General features: G+C 46.6%; 1 protein-coding gene across 1 annotated transcript in view; it reads right to left on the bottom strand.

The window, feature by feature from the left end:
• The window catches only part of LOC144503038 (serine/threonine kinase-like domain-containing protein STKLD1), a 61,431-nt gene extending 40,719 nt beyond the window's left edge, over positions 1-20,712 (bottom strand). The window contains exons 1-5 of the mRNA XM_078227539.1: positions 20,677-20,712; positions 15,428-15,502; positions 13,912-14,016; positions 8,428-8,498; positions 1,858-1,973 (exon numbers count right to left, since the gene is read on the bottom strand). Coding sequence (XP_078083665.1) covers positions 1,858-1,973; positions 8,428-8,498; positions 13,912-14,016; positions 15,428-15,502; positions 20,677-20,712 — 403 coding nt within the window. The remainder of the gene's footprint in view (positions 1-1,857; positions 1,974-8,427; positions 8,499-13,911; positions 14,017-15,427; positions 15,503-20,676) is intronic.
• Between the last annotated feature and the right edge of the window lie 208 nt (positions 20,713-20,920).

Below are 20,920 nucleotides of genomic sequence, written 5' to 3' on the forward strand. Positions count from 1 at the left end.
TATGACATCCATGTTTCCACATCACAATCTGCGCCTCTAACTCCCCAAACTTATTTACTGTATTCCATGCACTCACATATAGGCAAAGTAACCCTGATTTAGACATCACCACTTTCTCCCCTATTCTAACTTCACTTATTAACTTACGATTCTCTACACTAGTGCTTTCTGTCCCTTTGTGCACCCTGGTAGCACTCTAATATTTTCTCTTGGTTCCCACACCCAGATTGTTTTTTTTTACAAGTAGTATCATGGTCACCATTAATGTTGGAAGCCTTTTCTTTTATTCCAGCTTCATTTAATGGACTGAATTTAAACTTGCCAGTTGTCATGATGGGAATGATTTGAATTTATGTCTCCTGATCATTAGTTCAAGCCTCTGGATTGTTTGCCCAGTAACATCATCACTGTGCTGCCATAACTGCAGGCGAAGGTGAAAATATTCTATTCTATCGGACTATAGCTGACTCCTTGTCCATTTTCAAATTCCCTTCCACTTATTCCTTTCTGCTGCTTTGGGGAGGCTCATCCCCTGTACCCAGCAGCACAGAAGCTACTCTTCCAATATGTCCAGAGACACAGTGATACAGAAGGAGGCCATTCAGCCCATCAGATCCCTGTGGAGCAATCCAATCAGTCCTATTCCCCCACGGCATCCCCACAGACCTGCATGTTTATTTCTTTCAAGTGTCCACTCAATTTCTTTAAAAATGATTAATCATTGTCATTTCCACCACCCTCATAGGCAGAGAGTTTCAGGTCAGTCGCATTCGCTGCCTAGAACACGTACTTCCTCACTTCCCTCCGCATCTCATGCCCAAACTGTAAATCTATGGCCCCTAGTCCTTGTATCATCAATCGGAAGAATATTTCATCTACTTTGTCTAAATATGTCATAATCTTGTACACCTCTGCAATCTCCCCTCAGTCTCCTTTGCTCCAATGAGAACAACCCCAGGTTCTCCAAACTAACCTTGTAGCTAAATCTCCCCCATCCCAAGAACCATTCTGGTAAATCTCCTCTGCAACACTTTCGGGAACCCACTTATCATTCCTAACATCCGGAGACCAGAACTGGATGCAATACTCTGGTTGTTCATTGCTGCTTTTAAAATCAGACACCAGATGGCACACTGCTGGGTTCCAGTCTGCCGTTTTAATGGTATACAAGATTATGAAGGGTATAGATAGGGTGAACAGTGGGAAGCTTTTTCCCAGGTCGGAGATGACGATCACGAGGGGTCACGGGCTCAAGCTGAGAGGGGTGAAGTATAACTCAGACATCAGAGGGACGTTTTTTACACAGAGGGTGGTGGGGGCCTGGAATGCGCTGCCAAGTAGGGTGGTGGAGGCAGGCACACTGACATCGTTTAAGACTTACCTGGATAGTCACATGAGCAGCCTGGGAATGGAGGGATACAAACGATTGGTCTAGTTGGACCAAGGAGCGGCACAGGCTTGGAGGGCCGAAGGGCCTGTTTCCTGTGCTGTACTGTTCTTTGTTCTTTGTTTCTCATCCCTTCCAGTGTTTCCCCAACCTCTCCTAAAGGCAACAACAGTTTGATGCACACCAGCATCCTGCAGGCCCTTATTCCAAAAATCATTCTTCAAGTACATAGTAGGGTGGGCTGGCCATTGGCTGGGCAGTTCGACTATGGAGGCACCGTCTGCATATGAAACAGCCCATTGGCCACTGGGTCACTTCATCGCTGAGGCAAACTTTATCACACCCTCCAGAGCTCTGAGACACTGGCTAATGTAACCCCAGCAGCCGACCAGAGTGATTTCCAAACTCTCTTCAAACAACTCAGCTGCCAAAGCCCCAAGAAAATGAGTGAATTAAACAGTGGTTCTTACACGCCTTCATCCTTATCTTGAACTTAATTTCGTCGTTGACAAACGTAGGAGTGATGAAGTCGCAAATTGCAAATGAGAGATCCGGCAGCAGCAAGATGTTAGTTGGTTTCAAATTTCTAGGGAGGAATATATTCAATGGATTGAATTAACACTGGTAAATTTGCATATTATTCCTCTAAGCCACGAACATTTTCTAAAGTGTCAGAAAGCTATGAAATGGTGGACTGCAGAATTCAGTCTGCCCCATCACATTCCCGAAAACTCAAGTGATAGGGAAAAGAAAGGACTTGCATTTCTATAGCACCTTTTACAATCTCAGGATATCCAAAGCGCTTTACCAATGAAGTTTTGAAGTGTTGTCACTGTTGTAATATAGGAATTGCAGCAACCAAATTGCACCCAACAAGATTCCACAAACAGCAATGTGATAATCATCACGTTTATTGGTAGGGGGATTGAATTTAGGAGTCGTAGCGTTATGTTGCAACTGTACACAACTCTGGTGCGGCCGCACTTGGAGTACTGTGTGCAGTTCTGGTCCCCACATTACAGGAAGGATGTGGAGGCTTTGGAGAGGGTGCAGAGGAGGTTTACCAGGATGTTGCCTGGTATGGAGGGGAGATCCTATGAGGAGAGGCTGAGGGATTTGGGATTGTTTTCGCTGGAAAGGCGGCGGCTAAGAGGGGATCTTATTGAAACATATAAGATGATTAGAGGTTTAGATAGGGTGGATAGTGATAGCCTTTTTCCTCTGATGGAGAAATCCAGCACGAGGGGGCATGGCTTTAAATTGAGGGGGGGTAGTTATAGAACCGATGTCAGGGGTAGGTTCTTTACCCAGAGGGTGGTGAGGGATTGGAATGCCCTGCCAGCATCAGTAGTAAATGCGCCTAGTTTGGGGGCGTTTAAGAGATCCGTAGATAGGTTCATGGACGAAAAGAAATTGGTTTAGGTTGGAGGGTCACAGTTTTTTTTTAACTGGTCGGTGCAACATCGTGGGCCGAAGGGCCTGTTCTGCGCTGTAATGTTCTATGTTCTATCACCTGCTTTCGTGATGTCAATTGAGGAATAAATGTTAACCAGGACACGGGGGAGAACACCACTGCTCTTCTTCCTAAGATTTTTTACATCCATCTCAGCTGGCAGATGGGGCCTTGTTTTAATGTCTCATTTTTCTGCACAAACTTTTCCACGAAAAATGATGCAGCATGGTCCAACCACTTCGAGCATTCTGTGGCAACATGGCCAGACCTATCCTGCGTAACACCAGGTACAGGTAGAACCTCAGTATGTAATGACATAAGGAGCCCTATTTTACCATTTTGATTCTAAGTGCTGGGCGAACTTGAAACTGGGAGTGTTTCAGATCCGACTTTTAGACCCGTTCTCAGGCGCCCCCATACGCATTCTGCCTGCAAAAATATCAGCAATTCCAAACTGCGCTGCAGAAGCCTGAGGGTGGGGCTTAACACGCCCAACTCCTGCGGCTCCGATTGGCACTTCCAACTGCGCATACGGAAAAATAGAATAACATGCCCCTGTCACATCCCTCCCAGGCCTCCCCCTGGCCCCCACAGAATTGCCCCACACCCACATTACTGACCCCTTTATCTCCCCACCTCCTCCACCACCCAGACCGATCGCAGGCCCTTCCTCCCTCACCGATCTCAGGCAGAGTGGCAACTGACCCCCCTTCTCCCTCACCGATCACAGGCAGAGTGGCAACTGACCCCCCTTCTCCCTCACCGATCTCAGGCAGAGTGGCAACTGACCCCCCTTCTCCCTCACCGATCACAGGCAGAGTGGCAACTGACCCCCCTTCTCCCTCACCGATCTCAGGCAGAGTGGCAACTGACCCCCCTTCTCCCTCACCGATCACAGGCAGAGTGGCAACTGACCCCCCCTTCCCCCTCACCGATCACAGGCAGAGTGGCAACAGACCCCCCTTCTCCCTCACCGATCACAGGCAGAGTGGCAACAGACCCCCCTTCTCCCTCACAGATCACAGGCAGAGTGGCAACAGACCCCCCCTTCTCCCTCACAGATCACAGGCAGAGTGGCAACAGGTGATTCATTTTGGTAGGACAAATTTAAATGTGGATTACAGGGTCAAAGGTAGGGTTCTGAAGACTGTGGAGGAACAGAGAGATCTTGGGGTCCATATCCACAGATCTCTAAAGGTTGCCAGTCAAGTGGATAGAGCTGTGAAGAAGGCCTATAGTGTGTTTGCTTTTATTAACAGGGGGTTGGAGTTTAAGAGCCGTGGGGTTATGCTGCAACTGTACAGGACCTTGGTGAGACCACATTTGGAATATTGTGTGCAGTTCTGGTCACCTCACTATAGGAAGGATGTGGAAGCGCTGGAAGGAGTGCAGAGGAGATTTACCAGGATGCTGCCTGGTTTGGAGGGTAGGTCATATGAGGAAAGGTTGAGGGAGCTAGGGCTGTTCTCTCTGGAGCGGAGGAGGCTGAGGGGAGACTTAATAGAGGTTTATAAAATGATGAAGGGGATAGATAGAGTGAACGTTCAAAGACTATTTCCTCGGGTGGATGGAGCTATTACAAGGGGGCATAACTATAGGGTTCGTGGTGGGAGATACAGGACGGATATCAGAGGTAGGTTCTTTACGCAGAGAGTGGTTGGGGTGTGGAATGGACTGCCTGCAGTGATAGTGGAGTCAGACACTTTAGAAACATTTAAGCGGTTATTGGATAGGCACATGGAGCACACCAGGATGATAGGGAGTGGGATAGCTTGATCTTGGTTTCAGATAAAGCTCGGCACAACATCGTGGGCCGAAGGGCCTGTTCTGTGCTGTACTGTTCTATGTTCTAGACCCCCCTTCTCCCTCACCGATCTCAGGCAGAGTGGCAACTGACCCCTCCTTCCTCCCTCACAGATCACAGGCAGAGTGGCAGCAGATCCCCCTTCTCCCTCACAGATCACAGGCAGAGTGGCAGTGGACCCCCCCTTCCCCCCATAACCGATCTCAAGCAGCAAGCCACCAGATGGACGGCACTTACCTCCTCCCTAACTGGAGCGACCAAATCGGATTTTTGTAGAGCATGTCTGTTTTGCGCTGAATCTGAATGGGCGAACGCGGTGGTAAAGGGGGAAGTGTCAGTAAGGTTGGGCGTGCAGCCCATTAAGTCACTTTAAATGCATGTAAATGCATTTAAATGGCTATCATGCCTGCTTCGGGCGCGGTCCCAGTCACGGCCATTTTCGGGCCTTGGTAAAGGGGAACCGGCATGGAGGCGGGTGCAGATTGCGCTACACGCCTCACACCCGACTTTACCAAGTTTTCACGCCCGTAAACGGGCGCAACTTGATGGTAAAATTGGACCCAATGTTTGCTTACAGAGGATCTAAGCACAATTTGATGCGGCCACACACAAAATGTGGCTGTCAGGCTGAGGGCGACATTTCTTCTCCCTCTATCCAGTGCTTCGTACATGGTGCCGGTGCGGGCATGATCCATCTTTGATCTCCAGATGAAATAGAAGTTGGCTTGGGTGACCATTGCAGTGCAGGACTGAGCTATGGGCCACACCTCCATCATGTCCAGCAACACCAAGAGTGTTCATATCTGATGGCCAGGTTCTTACCCACAATGGAGAGGGAGCGTTGCTCTCACATGCACAGTTTCTGTCTCACCTTGGTTAAACGCTCGTCTCAGTTTTTGGCATATGCCCCAACTTCTCCAAAATATATCCCCAGGACCTTCAGGCATTCTAACCTGATGGTGAAGGGGACAATGGATCAAACAACCCAATTCCCAAAGAACAGTGCCTCGCTCTTGCCACAATTTACCTTGAGTCCCAAGGCCAGTTTGAACTGGTTGCAAACATTCATTAGTCTGCACACCAACAGAGGATCCAAGCAGGAGATAGCATCATTAGACATGTGCAGGGAGGCTTTGATCTGAGTATCTCCACTGCTGGAGTTCATCACTCCTCTTATGCCCTATTGTACAAAGTACTGAAAACACTTTGCCCTTCACACTTCACCTCTTATAGAGGTCTATAAAATAATGAGGGGCATAGATCAGCTAGATAGTCAATATCTTTTCCCAAAGGTAGGGGAGCCTAAAGCTAGAGGGCATAGGTTTAAGGTGAGAGGGGAGAGATACAAAAACGTCCAGAGGGGCAATTGTTTCACACAGAGGGTGGTGAATGTCTGGAACAAGCTGCCAGAGGCAGTAGTAGAGGCGGGTACAATTTTGTCTTTTAAAAAGCATTTAGACAGTTACATGGGTATAGAGGGATATGGGCCAAATGCGGGCAATTGGGACTAGCTTTGGGGTTTAAAAATAAAGGGCGGCATGGACAAGTTGGGCCAAAGGGCCTGTTTCCATGCTGTAAACCTCTATGACTCTATAACTTTGCGTTTTCTTCATTGAAAGGACCCATGGATCCAAATTGACCTGCTATTTCTCTTGCAAGCACCAGCAACTTGAGACTGTTCAATATATTTTTTTTACTGTTTTCCCAGTTCTCCCTTTTTTACCCTGGAGACAGTTGACTTGATGTATTTTTTTTCAAACAACTCCAGCTGTTCCAGCAAAGCATCCACTCTTCTCAAACATGCCAGATACTGCCTGGAATCTTTTTCTTCCCTCATCACAAAAACCCTTTTTAAAATCGCGCAGAGTATTTTTCTGACTTGGCCTTCCTGCACTGGCAATTCAATCTTTAATCCTATTACTGCATCTCCCCAGTCTTCTAATATTCGAAGTGTAAGGATCACAATTTCTTTCTTCCATTTAGGATCTTTTCTCTATGTTCTCAATGAAGCAAAATCCTGACTCCTCGCCAATTGTCTTTTTTGTAATGTGCTAATTAGGGGTTTTACACAAAAAATACATTGTTTGCACATGTAGATTCAAACTAATAAATTTATTCTAGCAGCCTTTTCCTGTACAGAGTACAAACTGAAACGAAAAGCAGGAGCCTCTGAAACATCCCAATGACATCACCATCAAATCATGTGATCAGCTCTTAAAGCAAGCATGCAACCCTTTTAATCATAGAACACTCCCCAAACCCCATCCTGGAGAGCACATTCAACATGTCGCTGTGCGATATTCCATCGAAAACCATCTCCTGGTGCAGGTTGATGAGGCACGAATCCACCCTGCTGTCCCCCACATAGGGATCATATCCCAGAGTTGCTTGTGCGAGGCTATCAGAGATCTTCTTGCCAGGTAAAGTGCAGGTCTAATCCGGGTGGATCACCAACTCCAGAGCAGAATTGACCCGATTGGCGATGATCTTGACCACTGAGGCAGGTCGCCATTTTCTAATTTCCTCCCTTTTCCCCTTGCTTTTTCTCATGGGTTCTGACATGCTGCCAGCCAGAAGTATACTCTTGTACATTTCCTGTAAGTCTGGGCCAATCCAGGCCCAAAAACCAAATACAACTCAGATGGGAAGCTATCACTTCTGGGAGTTTTACTTGTCACAAAGAACATAATGGCCTTTGTCAGCTCATCCAGTTAGAAGGTTGTCCAGAATTTTCATTCGCTGTTGTTTCAGATAAAGCTCGGCACAACATTGTGGGCCGAAGGGCCTGTTCTGTGCTGTACTGTTCTATGTTGTCTAAGACCTCCGTGATAGAGGACAGAGAGGTTCTACCGTCTGTGGGCTCCATGTCATAGAAACTGACATAAAAGAATTTGCTAATCCTTAAAAACGTCAGGCTGTGATAACGTTACTGAGCCAGCTTCTTCCTTCAGGCTGCTGATTACAGAGTTCGCTGTGTGAACCTTCTGGAAGAAGAAACAGGAACACGCTTCATGTTTAAAATTTTTACTCTTAAAGCTACAAAGTTCATGTGCAGAGTGCACCAGGCAGGACCTTACTCCACCTCCTTGCTGGCTCCAAAAACCACTTGCATTGAATCCAATTCATGGTCCCTAAAAAGAGAGATGTACTAGATCCAAGCTGACAAGGAAAGGCATTGTGCTTGATCTTGGGCTTGATCTAAGCCAAATGGCTGGGAAGTGATTTTATGGAGCCGACTCTGGAGTGCAAGAAACCCTTGTCGGCCTGCAAGGCAAAGAGCATGGCTTGTTAGCTCTCCCCCTCTTGGGAGCTCCTCCTTGACACTGATCCCCATTGCCTGCCACTGGCATGGCGTTACCCTTTTCCACTCGCACCTTCCATTCTACCTCCTTCCCTCCCTTGTGTTTGCGTGTCTGTGTGTGTTGGTGGGTGGTGGTGGGGGGAGGGCGGGCTGGTGCATACAGAGATGGTGCAAAGGGTGCATGTTGGAGGAAGATTTTACCCTCCCTTCTTGTCTTTTTATTTACTCTGTTGCAAACCCACATCCTGGGAGTGTTTGATGGGGACAGTGTGGAGGGAGCTTTACTCTGTATCTAACCCCGGGTGGAATTGTCCTGGGAATGTTTGATGGCTCAGTGCAGATGGAGCTTTATTCTTTCTAACCCATATGTACTTGTTCTAGGATTGATTCTGTCCTGTCATAGCAAAGTGAAAAAACATTTAATTTCCGATAATCAACTGCCTTCGCATTAAAGAATGCATAACATCCCATCAACTACTAACCTGTGAGTCACATGTTGGCCGTACATGTAGATTAGGCCATCCACCATCTGTCCCACAAAATTCTTGATCACCTTAGGGAACAAATGCACTTTGCATAAGTGGAACTGAGCAGAATGGTTTGGGAGAAAGAGAAATCCCTCAACAACCCTGATTGCTCAGTGAGTAAATTCCTTACTCTACGTGGCCTTCAATAGACTAGGAAGGGTGCAGGTGTATTCTTTAGCTACTCTGAGCTAGCTAATCTGAGGTGAAGAGGTTGTGCATTGGGGTTCTATGACCAGCCCAAGCACCCATGAATTAGTGGGGGCATCCACCTGTGCTTCCAGTATCAGCCACCATTAGGTGGCCTCCAGCATCAGGTAAAGAGAGGATCAGGTTTGGTTATGATGCCCTCTGTAGCTCAATTTCCTCTCTGTACTCATACATCAGTAGTACCACTTATATGCAGTACGGCTTTGCTGATATCCATAAATGTTCTTACGTTCAAGGATGTTCAGGCTATTCACCTGTGGAAGTCTTCACCAATGACCACAGGGCCATTTTCTAGCATGGACCAGTGGACAATGAACAGGTGAGGGATCCCTGGGCAACTGTTCACCCCAAACACATTCACACCCCCCTCTCTTCATCTTTACAAACGTCTTAGCATCTTTACAACTAATCTGTGCTGAGCTCACCTGGCCCTCATGACCTTTCCAGTTCAATAAAGAACCTTAGCATGATATTCCAAGTGGAGATATCATATAAAGCTCATTGGTTTGGCACCAACTGAAATACTGGCCTAAATTTTCTGATTCCAGCTATCACGGGAATTGCTGTAGCTGGAACAGAAAATTTGATGGACCAGCAAAAAGGTCACTGACTTCTGGCAGGAATTTCCAAACCCAAATTCCTTGAAGGGAAGGCGATGACCTAGTGGTATTATTGCCAGACTATTAATCCAGAAACTCAGCTAATGTTCTGGGGACCTGGGTTAGATTTCCTTGATATGGCAGATGGTGGAATTTGAATTCAATTTTAAAAATCTGGAATTAAGAATCTACTAGAATCATAGAACCCCATGCATTTACCCGAGCGAGTCCCCCTGACACTAAGGGGCAATTTAGCATGGCCAATCTACCTAACCCGCACATCTTTGGACTGTGGGAGGAAACCGGAGCACCCGGAGGAAACCCACGCAGACACGGGGAGAATGTGCAGACTCCGCACAGACAGTGATCCAAGCCAGGAATCAAACCCGGGTCCCTAGCACTGTGAAGCAGCAGTGTTAACCACTGCGCCGCCGTGCTGCCCTCTGATGACCATGAAACCATTGTTGATTGTTGGAAAAACCCATCTGGTTCACTAATGTCCTTGAGTGAAGAAAATCTGCCAAAATACTGACACATGGGATTGAGGGTGATTTAGCGGCTTGGATCAGAAATTGGCGAGCTGTAAGAAGACAGAGGGTGGTGGTTGGTGGGAAATGTTCATCCTGGAGTTCAGTTACTAGTGGTGTACCGCAAGGATCTGTTTTGGGGCCACTGCTGTTTGTCATTTTTATAAATGACCTGGATCGGGGCGTAGAAGGATGGGTTAGTAAATTTGCGGATGACACTAAAGTCGGTGGAGTTGTGGACTGTTCGGAAGGATGTTGCAGGTTACAGAGGGACATAGATAAGCTGCAGAGCTGGGCTGAGAGGTGGCAAATGGAGTTTAATGCGGAAAAGTGTGAGGTGATTCATTTTGGAAGGAGTAACAGGAATACAGAGTACTGGGCTAATGGTAAGATACTTGGTAATGTGGATGAGCAGAGAGATCTCGGTGTCCATGTGCATAGATCCCTGAAAGTTGGCACCCAGGTTGATAGGGTTGTTAAGAAGGCGTACGGTGTGTTAGCTTTTATTGGTAGAGGGATTGAGTTTTGGAGCCATGAGGTCATGTTGCAGCTGCACTTGGAGTATTGCGTACAGTACTGGTCGCCGCATTATAGGAAGGATGTGGAAGCATTGGAAAGGGTGCAGAGGAGATTTACCAGGATGTTGCCTGGTATGGTGGGAAAGTCTTATGAGGAAAGGCTGAGGGACTTGAGGCTGTTTTCGTTAGAGAGAAGAAGGTTAAGAGGTGACTTAATAGAGGCAGACAAGATGATCAGAGGATTAGATAGGATGGACAGTGAGAGCCTTTTTCCTCGGATGGTGATGGCTAGCACGAGGGGACATAGCTTTAAATTGAGGGGTGATAGATATAGGACAGATGTCAGAGGTAGGTTCTTTACTCAGAGAGTAGTAAGGGCATGGAATGCCCTGCCTGCAGCAGTAGTGGACTCGCCAACAATAAGGGCATTTAAATGGTTATTGGATAAACATATGGACGATATTGGAATAGTGTAGGTTAGATGGGCTTTAGATTGGTTTCACTGGTCGGCGCAACATCGAGGGCCGAAGGGCCTGTACTGCGCTGTAATGTTCTATCCTTACATGGTTTGGCCTACATGTGACTCCAGAGCCACAGCAATGTGTTGACTCTCAACTGCCCTTGGGCAACTAGGGATGGGTAACAAATGCTGGCCAGCTAGCGACATCCATGTCTCAATGAATGAATTTTTCAAAATCCTGCCTGTTGTGTCCAATTCTAGGTCAGCACCTTAGAAAGAATGACAAAGCCTTTGAGAGGGGATTCACTAGAATAGTTCCAGGGATGAAGGGCTTTAGTTGCATGGATAGATTGGAGAAGCTGGGACAGTTAAGAGGAAATTTAGTAGAAGTGTTCAAAATTATAAAGGGCCTTGGTAGAATAAATAAGGAAAACCCATTCCCAGTGTTAGGAGGGTCGGTACCAGAGAAAACATTTAAGGAAATTTGCACAGAAAAAATCAGGAGATGAAGAGATTTATTATTATGCAGCATGTTGTTATGATCTGGATTGTGCTGCCTGAAAGGGCAATTGAAGCAACTTCAATATTAACTTTCAAAAGAGAATTGGATAAAAATGCAGGACACTGGGCAAAGTGAGGTTAATTGAACAGCTCTTTCAAGAGGTGTCATCGGCACAATGGGCTGAATGACCTTCCTGCTGTAAGATTCTATGGGAAATGCACATTGTATGAATCTGCATTGCACCTTCTGAGTGAGCCACCAGGGAGTGCTAGGAAGCCATTTTATATCAGTAACGATATTCGAATTTGTGACAGATACCAAATTGGTGGCCATGGTTTATACTGAGGAAGACAATGATAAAATACAGGCATACATCAATAAACTTCATTCACAGTGGCACAGTGGTTAGCACTACTGCCACACAGCGCCAGGGACCTGAGTTCGATTCCCGGCTTGGGTCACTGTCTGTGCGGAGTCTGCATGTTCTCTCTGTGTCTGCGTGGGTTTCCTTCAGTTTCCTCCCACAGTCCAAAAGACATGCTGGTTAAGTGAATTGGCCATGCTAAATTCTCCCCAGTGTACCCAAACAGGCGCTGGAGTGTGGCAACTAGGGGATTTTCACAGTGACTTCATTGCAGTGTTAATGTAAGCCTGCTTGTGACACTAATAAATAAACATTAAATTTTAAAAACTAAACTTGCAATTGGTTGCCATCTTTCCACCTGAGAGAGATGACGGGATTGCAGCCTCGGAATGCTGGTCAGGTCAGATGAGTTCATCTGCTGCACTTCCTCTGATAACTGAACAAGTCAATCCAGAAAGGGAAAATTTGCCACACACGTCCCTTGCCAGTGGTGCAGGATGATCTCTCCTTATGCCTTGATTGCAGGGCTGGCGTTTACTTTAGAAATCACATGTCACTGTCATAGTAAACCCCTGCCCACAGTTGATGGAGTTTCCCACTTGTCATGATAAAATTACAGAATGGACATGTCAGTGATAAATAACTTCATTATCGGTAAGTGTGAGATGGTACATTTTGACAGGAAATTTTAAAAGAAATTTTATTCTTTTCTCAAAGTTACAAAGCCACCACGCAGGGTGGACAGAGCAAGCCCTTAATCTATCTCCTTGCTTGCTCCGAAAACCAATTCAACTGCAAAATGAATCCAAATCATGGTCCCTACAAAAGAGACCTACAGGATACAAGCTGACGAGAACAGGAATTGCACCTGATCTTGGACTTGGTTCTTGCCAAAAGGCCGAGAAGTGAAAAATAAGGAGGCGACATATCCCTCGGAAATGCTGATTCTAAATAGGGTGAAGGGTCAGCGGGATCTGGGGGAACAGATACACAATCAGTAAAAATAGTCACACGGGTTTATAAGCTCATAAAAAACAAACACTTGGATTCATTTCCAGAGCGATGGAATTGAAAAGCAGAGAAGTTATATTAAACTTCTGTAGAACCTTTGTTAGACTACACTTGGAGCACAGGCCTGGTCTCGATATTATACAACTACATAGAGGCACTAGGAAAGATCCAAAATTGATTGACAAGGATCATTCCCAAACTGAGAGGTTACAATTGTTAAGAAAGACTGAACAGGCTGGGATTCTTTTCTCTAAAAAGGGTGACCTGATTGAGGTCTTTAATTCATGAAGAGGTTTAATGGGGAAGACAATCATTGATTAATCAAATCGGAATTCTGGAGAACCCTCTTTATCTTGAAAGTGGTGAGAATGTGGAACTTACTGTCACAGGGAGTAGTTGAAGGTAATAGTATTGATATATTTAAGGGGAAGGTGGGTGAACACATGAAGGAGAAAGAAGTGGAACATTATGTTAAAAGGATGAAATAAAGCAGTTAGGCCTAATGGCTAGTACTGTGCTGTAAATTCAATGTAATTCAATGTAACACTCAAAATAAAAAGGACAGAAAAAAAAAGAGCAAATACATTTGGGGAGGGAGTGAAAGTCACCTTGGACAGGTAGTGTGCAATTGGTGGCGGCAAATCAGCAGCCTGCTTCACACAGAGGCTACAAGTCTTTGTACACAGTCAGCTCCCCTGCTTACCAGGGTGATTCCCCCACCCTGCTCCCCGATTGCTTCCCCAGATCATGTGACCCTTAAAGGGGCAATCAACACATCACCCAAATTGGGATGCTAATTCGGCATCACTCACTGTTATCTGCCCAAAGCAAATTTCACCTTCATATGGTTCTCAGCTAGCTGAAAGCTAGCTGCCAGCTGTAAGTTTATACCTTGGTGCTCAAAGGAATGAAAAGCTGGCTGAAGGGCTTTCACAGTAACACAGTGGTTAGCACTGCTGCTTCACAGCACCAGGGATCCAGGTTCGATTCCCGGCTTGGGTCACTGTCTGTGTGGAGTCTGCTCATTTTCCCCGTGTCTGCGTGGGTTTCCTCCGGGTGCTTCGGTTTCCTCCCACAGTCTGAAGGACGTGCTGGTTAGGATGCATTGGCCATGCTAAAGTCTCCCTCAGTGTACCCGAACAGGCGCCGGAGTGTGGCGACTAGGGGAATTTCACAGTAATTTCATTGCAGTGTTAATGTAAGCCTTACTTGTGACTAATAAATAAACTTTACTTTTTTCTTCCATCTTACCATTTCCCTGATGTTCTCCTTTCTTTGTCTCTTGAACCAAATGAATGAAGCCAAATCTCCCATAGAGGAATATTCCATCACCATGCATACATTCATGGCTGATACCTGTACAGCAATCAGCAGAGTGCAAAAGGCAGGATAAAAAAAAATGAAGATTCGTCCCAGCTACCTAGTATTACAGCAAAAACTTGCATTTATATATTGCCACTCATAACTCAAGACACAGTGAGCACTGTACAGGCAATGAAGTCATTAATTTGATGACCAGTCACTTATAATGTTTGGAAATCTAGCAGCCAATTTTTTAAAGAGCAAGGTCCAACAAACAGAAATAAGATGACAAGACAAATTGTCCAATTATACTAATTTGGGTCAAGGGATAGATATTGGTCCAAGACGCAGAGAAAAACACCTCTGGTTTTATTCAAAATGTTGTTGCTGGATCTTTTACAGCCCACCCGAGGGGAAAACGAGGGACTTGGTTTAACATCTCATTTGAAAGACCCCATCTCTGACAGTGCGGAACTCCCTCAGTGCTGACCCTCTGACAGGGCGGCAATCCCTCAGTGCTGACCCTCAGAGAGCAGCGTTCCCTCAGAGCTGGGGGAGGCTGTAGTGGTATTGGACTAGTAATCCAAAGACCAAGGGTAATGCTCATGGGACTCAAAATTGCAGCAAGGCATATGTTACGGAATTTGAATTCAATAAAGATTTGGAATTAAAAGTCAATACTGGCCCTCTAACATCGTGGCACACCTTATTTTCTGACCCTCTAACACAGTGGTTCCCAAAGGGTGCGGCGCGCCACACTGGTGCGGCGAGAGAGGATGGCAAGTGTGGCGGGAAGATTCAAGGACAATCAATGAAACATTTCAACATGGTTGAAACAAGCATTGTTTTATACTTTCTGGATGTCCCATGATCATATTATAAAGTAGTTGTGTTCTATGTTATGAATCAAGCACTGCTAGGAGTTGTTTTTTTTTGTTTTTGAATGTATTTCTTATCAATAAAAAATTCGGTGTGGCGCGAGCAGATTATTATTCCAAAAGTGCGGCCCAGTGAAAAAAGTTTGGGAACCACTGCTCTAACAGAACAGTGCTCTCTCAGAACTGATCCTCCGATAGGCAGAACTCCCTGGACTGCCTGGATTTTGTGGTCAAAACTTTGGACTGCGAGTCAGAGGCAAGAATGCTGATAGTACTACAGTAATAAATGTCAGTCTGGATGCTGGGCTCAAGTTTCTGGAGTGATAGTTGAACCCACAAATTCTTATACCCAATCTCGAAATAGTAAGGATAAAAGGAAGTGTTCTAGCAGCAGATGAAGTGCAGATGAAGTTTCAACCACAATGCTTATCTGTGGCTGAAATCACTTTAGTCAGAAAGATCTGGGGTTGAATTTGCAAACAGTTTGCTCAGCATCACACCAGGATGAGTTTTCTCCAGTAATCCGCCAAGGAATTCGAGAAGAAATTATTGCAAATGAAGAATTCTCAAGACGTTGTACCTCATACCTCCTGATCCCAGGCAACAAATATCTCCTTGTACGAGCAGATATTGGGATGAACCAGACCTAACAGGCCCAATGCCTATGAGAAAAAAGGTGACAAATCATCAGAAGATGACGCATCAACAGCATTAAGCCAGCAACCTATACTAACATTTCGGGACCTTTATCACAAACAAAGCCCATGCCACTGCTCAAGTTTTCAGCTGAACAATGAGAGCAGAAACAGAGTAAAGAAGAATCATCATACCCAAATCCCACCCTACCCTAAAGCTCCCTCTACACTGTCCCCATCAAACACCCCCAACACATCAGGGTGGCCTGGCTGGACGTATACAGAACTGACTTGAGTTGCAGTGGAAGGGTGTTTTTTCAGAATGGAGATCTTTAGCTATTGGTGTTCTGCAGACATCAGCGCTGGGACCTCTGTTGTTTGTAGTATATATAAATGATCTGGGAGGAAACCACAGGGGGTCTGATTAATAAGTTTGCAGATAATACGAAGATTGATAGAGTTGCTGATAGTGCCGGGGATTGTCAGATGATACAACAGGATAGAGGTAGATTGGAGATTTGGGCACAAAAACCGCAGATGGAGTTTAATCCGGACAAACGTGAGGTGATGCATTTTGGAGGATCAGATTTAGGCGTGAATTATACTGTAAATGGCAGAACCCTCAGGAACATTAACATACAGAGGGATCTGGGCGCGCAAGTTCACAGTTCCCTAAAAGTGGCCAAGGTGAATAAGAAGGCATATGGCATGCTTGCCTTCATCAGCCGGGGCATTGAGTACAAACTATGTTGCAGCTATATAAAACCTTGGTTAGGCTGCATTTGGAGTATTGCGTGCAGTTCTGGTCACTGCACTACCAGAAGGATGTGGAAGCTTTGGAGAGATTGCAAAGAAGGTTCACCAGGATGTTGCCTGGTCTCGAGGGTGTGGTCTATGAGGAGAGGTTGAATAAACAAGGGACAGTTTTCACTGGAAAGACAGAGGCCGAGGAGGGATCTGATAGGTCTACAAAATTATGAGAGGCATAGACAGGATGGATAGTCAGAGGCTTTTTCCCAGGGTGGAAGTGTCAATTACAAAGGGGCACAGGTTCAAGGTGTGAGGGGGAAAGTTTAAGGGAAACGCGCAGGGGAAGTTTTTCATGCAGAGAGTGGTGGGTGCCTGGAACAGGCTGCCAAAGGAGGTGGAGGAAGCAGGCACAGTAGCAACATTTAAGAGGTATCTGGATGGGTACGTGAATAGGGAGGGAATAGTGAAATACGGAGCAAGGGCAGAAGGTTTTTTTAAAATTTAGCTTGGGCATCATGATCAGCACAGGCTTGGAGGGCTGAAGGGCCTGTTCCTGTGCTGTACTTTTCTTTGTTCTTTGACAGATACAGCAGGGGTTAGATACAGAGTAAAGCTTCCTCTACACTGTCCCCATCAAACATTATGGGGAGATGCCAGCGTTGGACTGGGGTAAACACAGTAAGAAGTTTCACAACACCAGGTTAAAGTCCAACAGGTTTATTTGGTAGCAAACACCACTAGCTTTCAGAGCGCTGCTCCTTCGTCAGGTGAGTGGGAGTTCTGTTCACAAACAGGGCACATAAAGACACCGACTCAATTTACAGAATAATGATTGGAATGCGAGTCTTTACAGCTAAACAAGTCTTAAAGGTACAGACAATGTGAGTGGAGAGAGCATTAAGCACAGGTTAAAGAGATATGTATTGTCTCCAGACAGGACAGTTAGTGAGATTTTGCAAGTCCAGGCAAGTCGTGGGGGTTACAGATAGTGTGACTTGAACCCAAGATCCCGGTTCAGGCCGTTCTCATGTGTGCGTAACTTGGCTATCAGTCTCTGCTCAGCGACTCTGCGCTGTCGTGTGTTGTGAAGGCCGCCTTGGAGAACACTTACCTGAAGATCAGAGGCCGAATGCCCGTGACCGCTGAAGTGTTCCACAACAGGAAGAGAACAGTCTTGCCTGGTGATTGTCGAGCGGTGTTCATTCATCCGTTGTCGTAGCGTCTGCATGGTTTCCCCAATGTATCATGCCTCGGGACATCCTTTCCTGCAGCGTATCAGGTAGACAACGTTGGCCGAGTTGCAAGAGTATGTACCGTGTACCTGGTGGATGGTGTTCTCACGTGAGATGATGGCGTCCATGTCGATGATCCGGCACGTCTTGCAGAGGTTGCTGTGGCAGGGTTGTGTGGTGTCGTGTTCACTGTTCTCCTGAAGGCTGGGTAGTTTGCTGCTGACAATGGTCTGTTTGAGGTTGTGCGGTTGTTTGAAGGCAAGAAGTGGGGATATGGGGATGGCCTTGGCGAGATGTTCGTCTTCATCAATGACACGTTGAAGGCTCCGGAGGAGATGTCGTAGCTTCTCCGCTCCAGGGAAGTACTAGACGACGAAGGGTACTCTGTCCACCGTGTCCCGTGTTTGTCTTCTGAGGAGGTCGGTGCGATTTTGCGCTGTGGCGCGTCGGAACTGTCGATCGATGAGTCGAGCGCCATATCCTGTTCTTATGAGGGCATCTTTCAGCGTCTGGAGGTGTCTGTTGCGATCCTCCTCATCTGAGCAGATCCTGTGTATGCGAAGGGCTTGTCCGTACGGGATGGCCTCTTTAACGTGTTTAGGATGGAAGCTGGAGAAGTGGAGCATCATGAGGTTATCCGTGGGCTTGCGGTATAGTGAGGTGCTGAGGTGACCGTCCTTAATGGAGATGCGTGTGTCCAAGAATGCAACCGATTCCAGAGAGTAGTCCATGGTGAGTCTGATGGTGGGATGGAACTTGTTGATGTCATCATATAGTTGTTTCAGTGATTGTTCACCATGAGGCCAAAGGAAGAAAATATCATCGATATATCTAGTGTATAGCATCGGTTGAAGGGCCTGTGTGGTGAAGAAGTCTTGTTCGAACCTGTGCATGAAGATGTTGGCATATTGAGGTGCAAATTTGGTCCCCATGGCTGTTCCGTGTGTCTGGATGAAGAACTGGTTGTTGAAGGTGAAGACATTGTGGTCCAGGATGAAGCAGATGAGTTGTAAAATTGCATCTGGAAACTGGCAGTTGTCGGCGTTGAGTACTGAGGCAGTTGCAGCAATGCCATCATCGTGGAGGATGCTGGTGTAGAGTGCCGAGACATCCATTGTGACGAGGAGTGCTCCTGGTTCAACTGCTCCACGTGTGCAGAGTTTCTGTAGGAAGTCCGTAATGTCGCGACAAAAGCTGGGGGTTCTTTGTGCAATGGGTTTCAGGATGCCCTCGATATAGCCGGAGAAGTTCTCGCACAGGGTCCCATTGCCCGATACGATGGGACGGCCGGGTGTGTTTGCCTTGTGTATCTTCGGGAGGCAGTAGAGATCTCCAACGCGGGGAGTACGTGGGATGAGAGCACAGAGGGTGCTCTGAAGATCCGAATCAAAGGTCTTGATCAGAGTATTGAGTTGACGGGTGTGTTCTTTGGTCGGATCTGCGGGTAACTGTCTGTAGTGTTCCTTGTCGTTCAGTTGTCGGTACACTTCTTTGCAGTAATCCGTTCTGTTCAGTATGACGATGGCCCCTCCTTTGTCTGCTGGTTTGATGACAATGTTGCTGACACCATCCACCAGGTACACGGTACATACTCTTGCAACACAGCCAATGTTGTCTACCTGATACGCTGCAGGAAAGGATGTCCCGAGGCATGGTACATTGGGGAAACCATGCAGACACTACGACTACGGATGAATGAACACCGCTCGACAATCACCAGGCAAGACTGTTCTCTTCCTGTTGGGGAACACTTCAGCGGTCACGGGCATTCGGCCTCTGATCTTCAGGTAAGCGTTCTCCAAGGCGGCCTTCACGACACACGACAGCGCAGAGTCGCTGAGCAGAAACTGATAGCCAAGTTCCGCACACGAGAGCGGCCTCAACCGGGATCTTGGGTTCATGTCACACTATCTGTGACCCCCACGACTTGCCTGGGCTTGCAAAATCTCACTAACTGTCCTGTCTGGAGACAATACACATCTCTTTAACCTGTGCTTAATGCTCTCTCCACTCACATTGTCTGTACCTTTAAGACTTGATTAGCTGTAAAGACTTGCATTCCAATCATTATTCTGTAAATTGAGTTGGTGTTTTTATATGCCCTGTTTGTGAACAGATCTCCCACTCACCTGACGAAGGAGCAGCGCTCCGAAAGCCAGTGGCGTTTGCTACCAAATAAACCTATTGGACTTTAACCTGGTGTTGTGAGACTTCTTACCTCATCAAACATTCCCAGGACAGGTACAGCACAGGGTTAGATACAGAGTAAAGCTCCTTCTACACTGTCCCCATCAAACACTCCCAGGACAGGTACAGCATGGGGTTAGATACAGAGTAAAACTCCCTCTACACTGTCCCCCCATCAACCACCCGCAGGACAGGTACAGCATGGGGTTAGATACAGAGTAAAGCTCCCTCTACACTGTCTCCATCAAATCCCCCCCAGGACAGGTACAGCACGGAGTTAGATACAGAGTAAAGTTCCCTCGACACTGTCCCCCATCAAACACTCCCAGGACAGGTACAGCATGGGGTTAGATACAGAGTAAAGCTCCCTCTACACTGTCCCCCATCAAACACTCCCAGGACAGGTACAGCACGGGGTTAGATACAGAGTAAAGCTCCCTCTACACTGTCCCCATCAAACACTCGCAGGACAGGTACAGCATGGGGTTAGATACAGAGTAAAGCTCCCTCTACACTGTCCCCATCAAACACTCCCAGGACAGGTACAGCACGGGGTTAGATACAGAGTAAAGCTCCCTCTACACTGTCCCCATCAAACACTCCCAGGACAGGTACAGCACGGGGGTTAGATACAGAGTAAAGCTCCCTCTACACTGTCCCCATCAAACACTCCCAGGACAGGTACAGCACGGGGTTAGATACAGAGTAAAGCTCCCTCTACACTGTCCCCATCAAACACTCCCAGGACAGGTACAGCACGGGGTTAGATACAGAGTAAAGCTCCCTCTACACTGTCTCCATCAAATCCCCCCCAGGACAGGTACAGCACGGGGTTAAATACATAGTAAAATGTTCTTGATTTTGATGGCTAAACTCTGTGCAGTACACTGATCTCATTCATTGATGCTTACCCCTACACCAAGCCCAGCCCCCTACACCAAGCCCGATCCCCTACACCAAGCCCAGCCCCCTACACCAAGCCCGATCCCCTACACCAAGCCCTGAAACATTCACTGTAAGCTGCAAACTTACTTGTTGCACACCTTGATTGGCTGTCGCCTCGTCCATGCATTCAATCTATTTTCAGAAGATGGGTAACAATGGTATATGGTCAAAAATCGAGTAAACTGTGGTCACCTTAAAATCATTTAAGGTGAACGAGCATTTTCCCAGCAAGACTCACCTATGAATAGGAGTCCCAACTTCAAAATCAGAAGTCAACAATAATAACAACTTACAATTAAATAGTTTCCTTAATGCAATAAAACATTTCAAG

This window comes from Mustelus asterias, chromosome 13 (genome assembly GCF_964213995.1).
Source record: "Mustelus asterias chromosome 13, sMusAst1.hap1.1, whole genome shotgun sequence".
Classification (NCBI taxonomy): domain Eukaryota; kingdom Metazoa; phylum Chordata; class Chondrichthyes; order Carcharhiniformes; family Triakidae; genus Mustelus; species Mustelus asterias.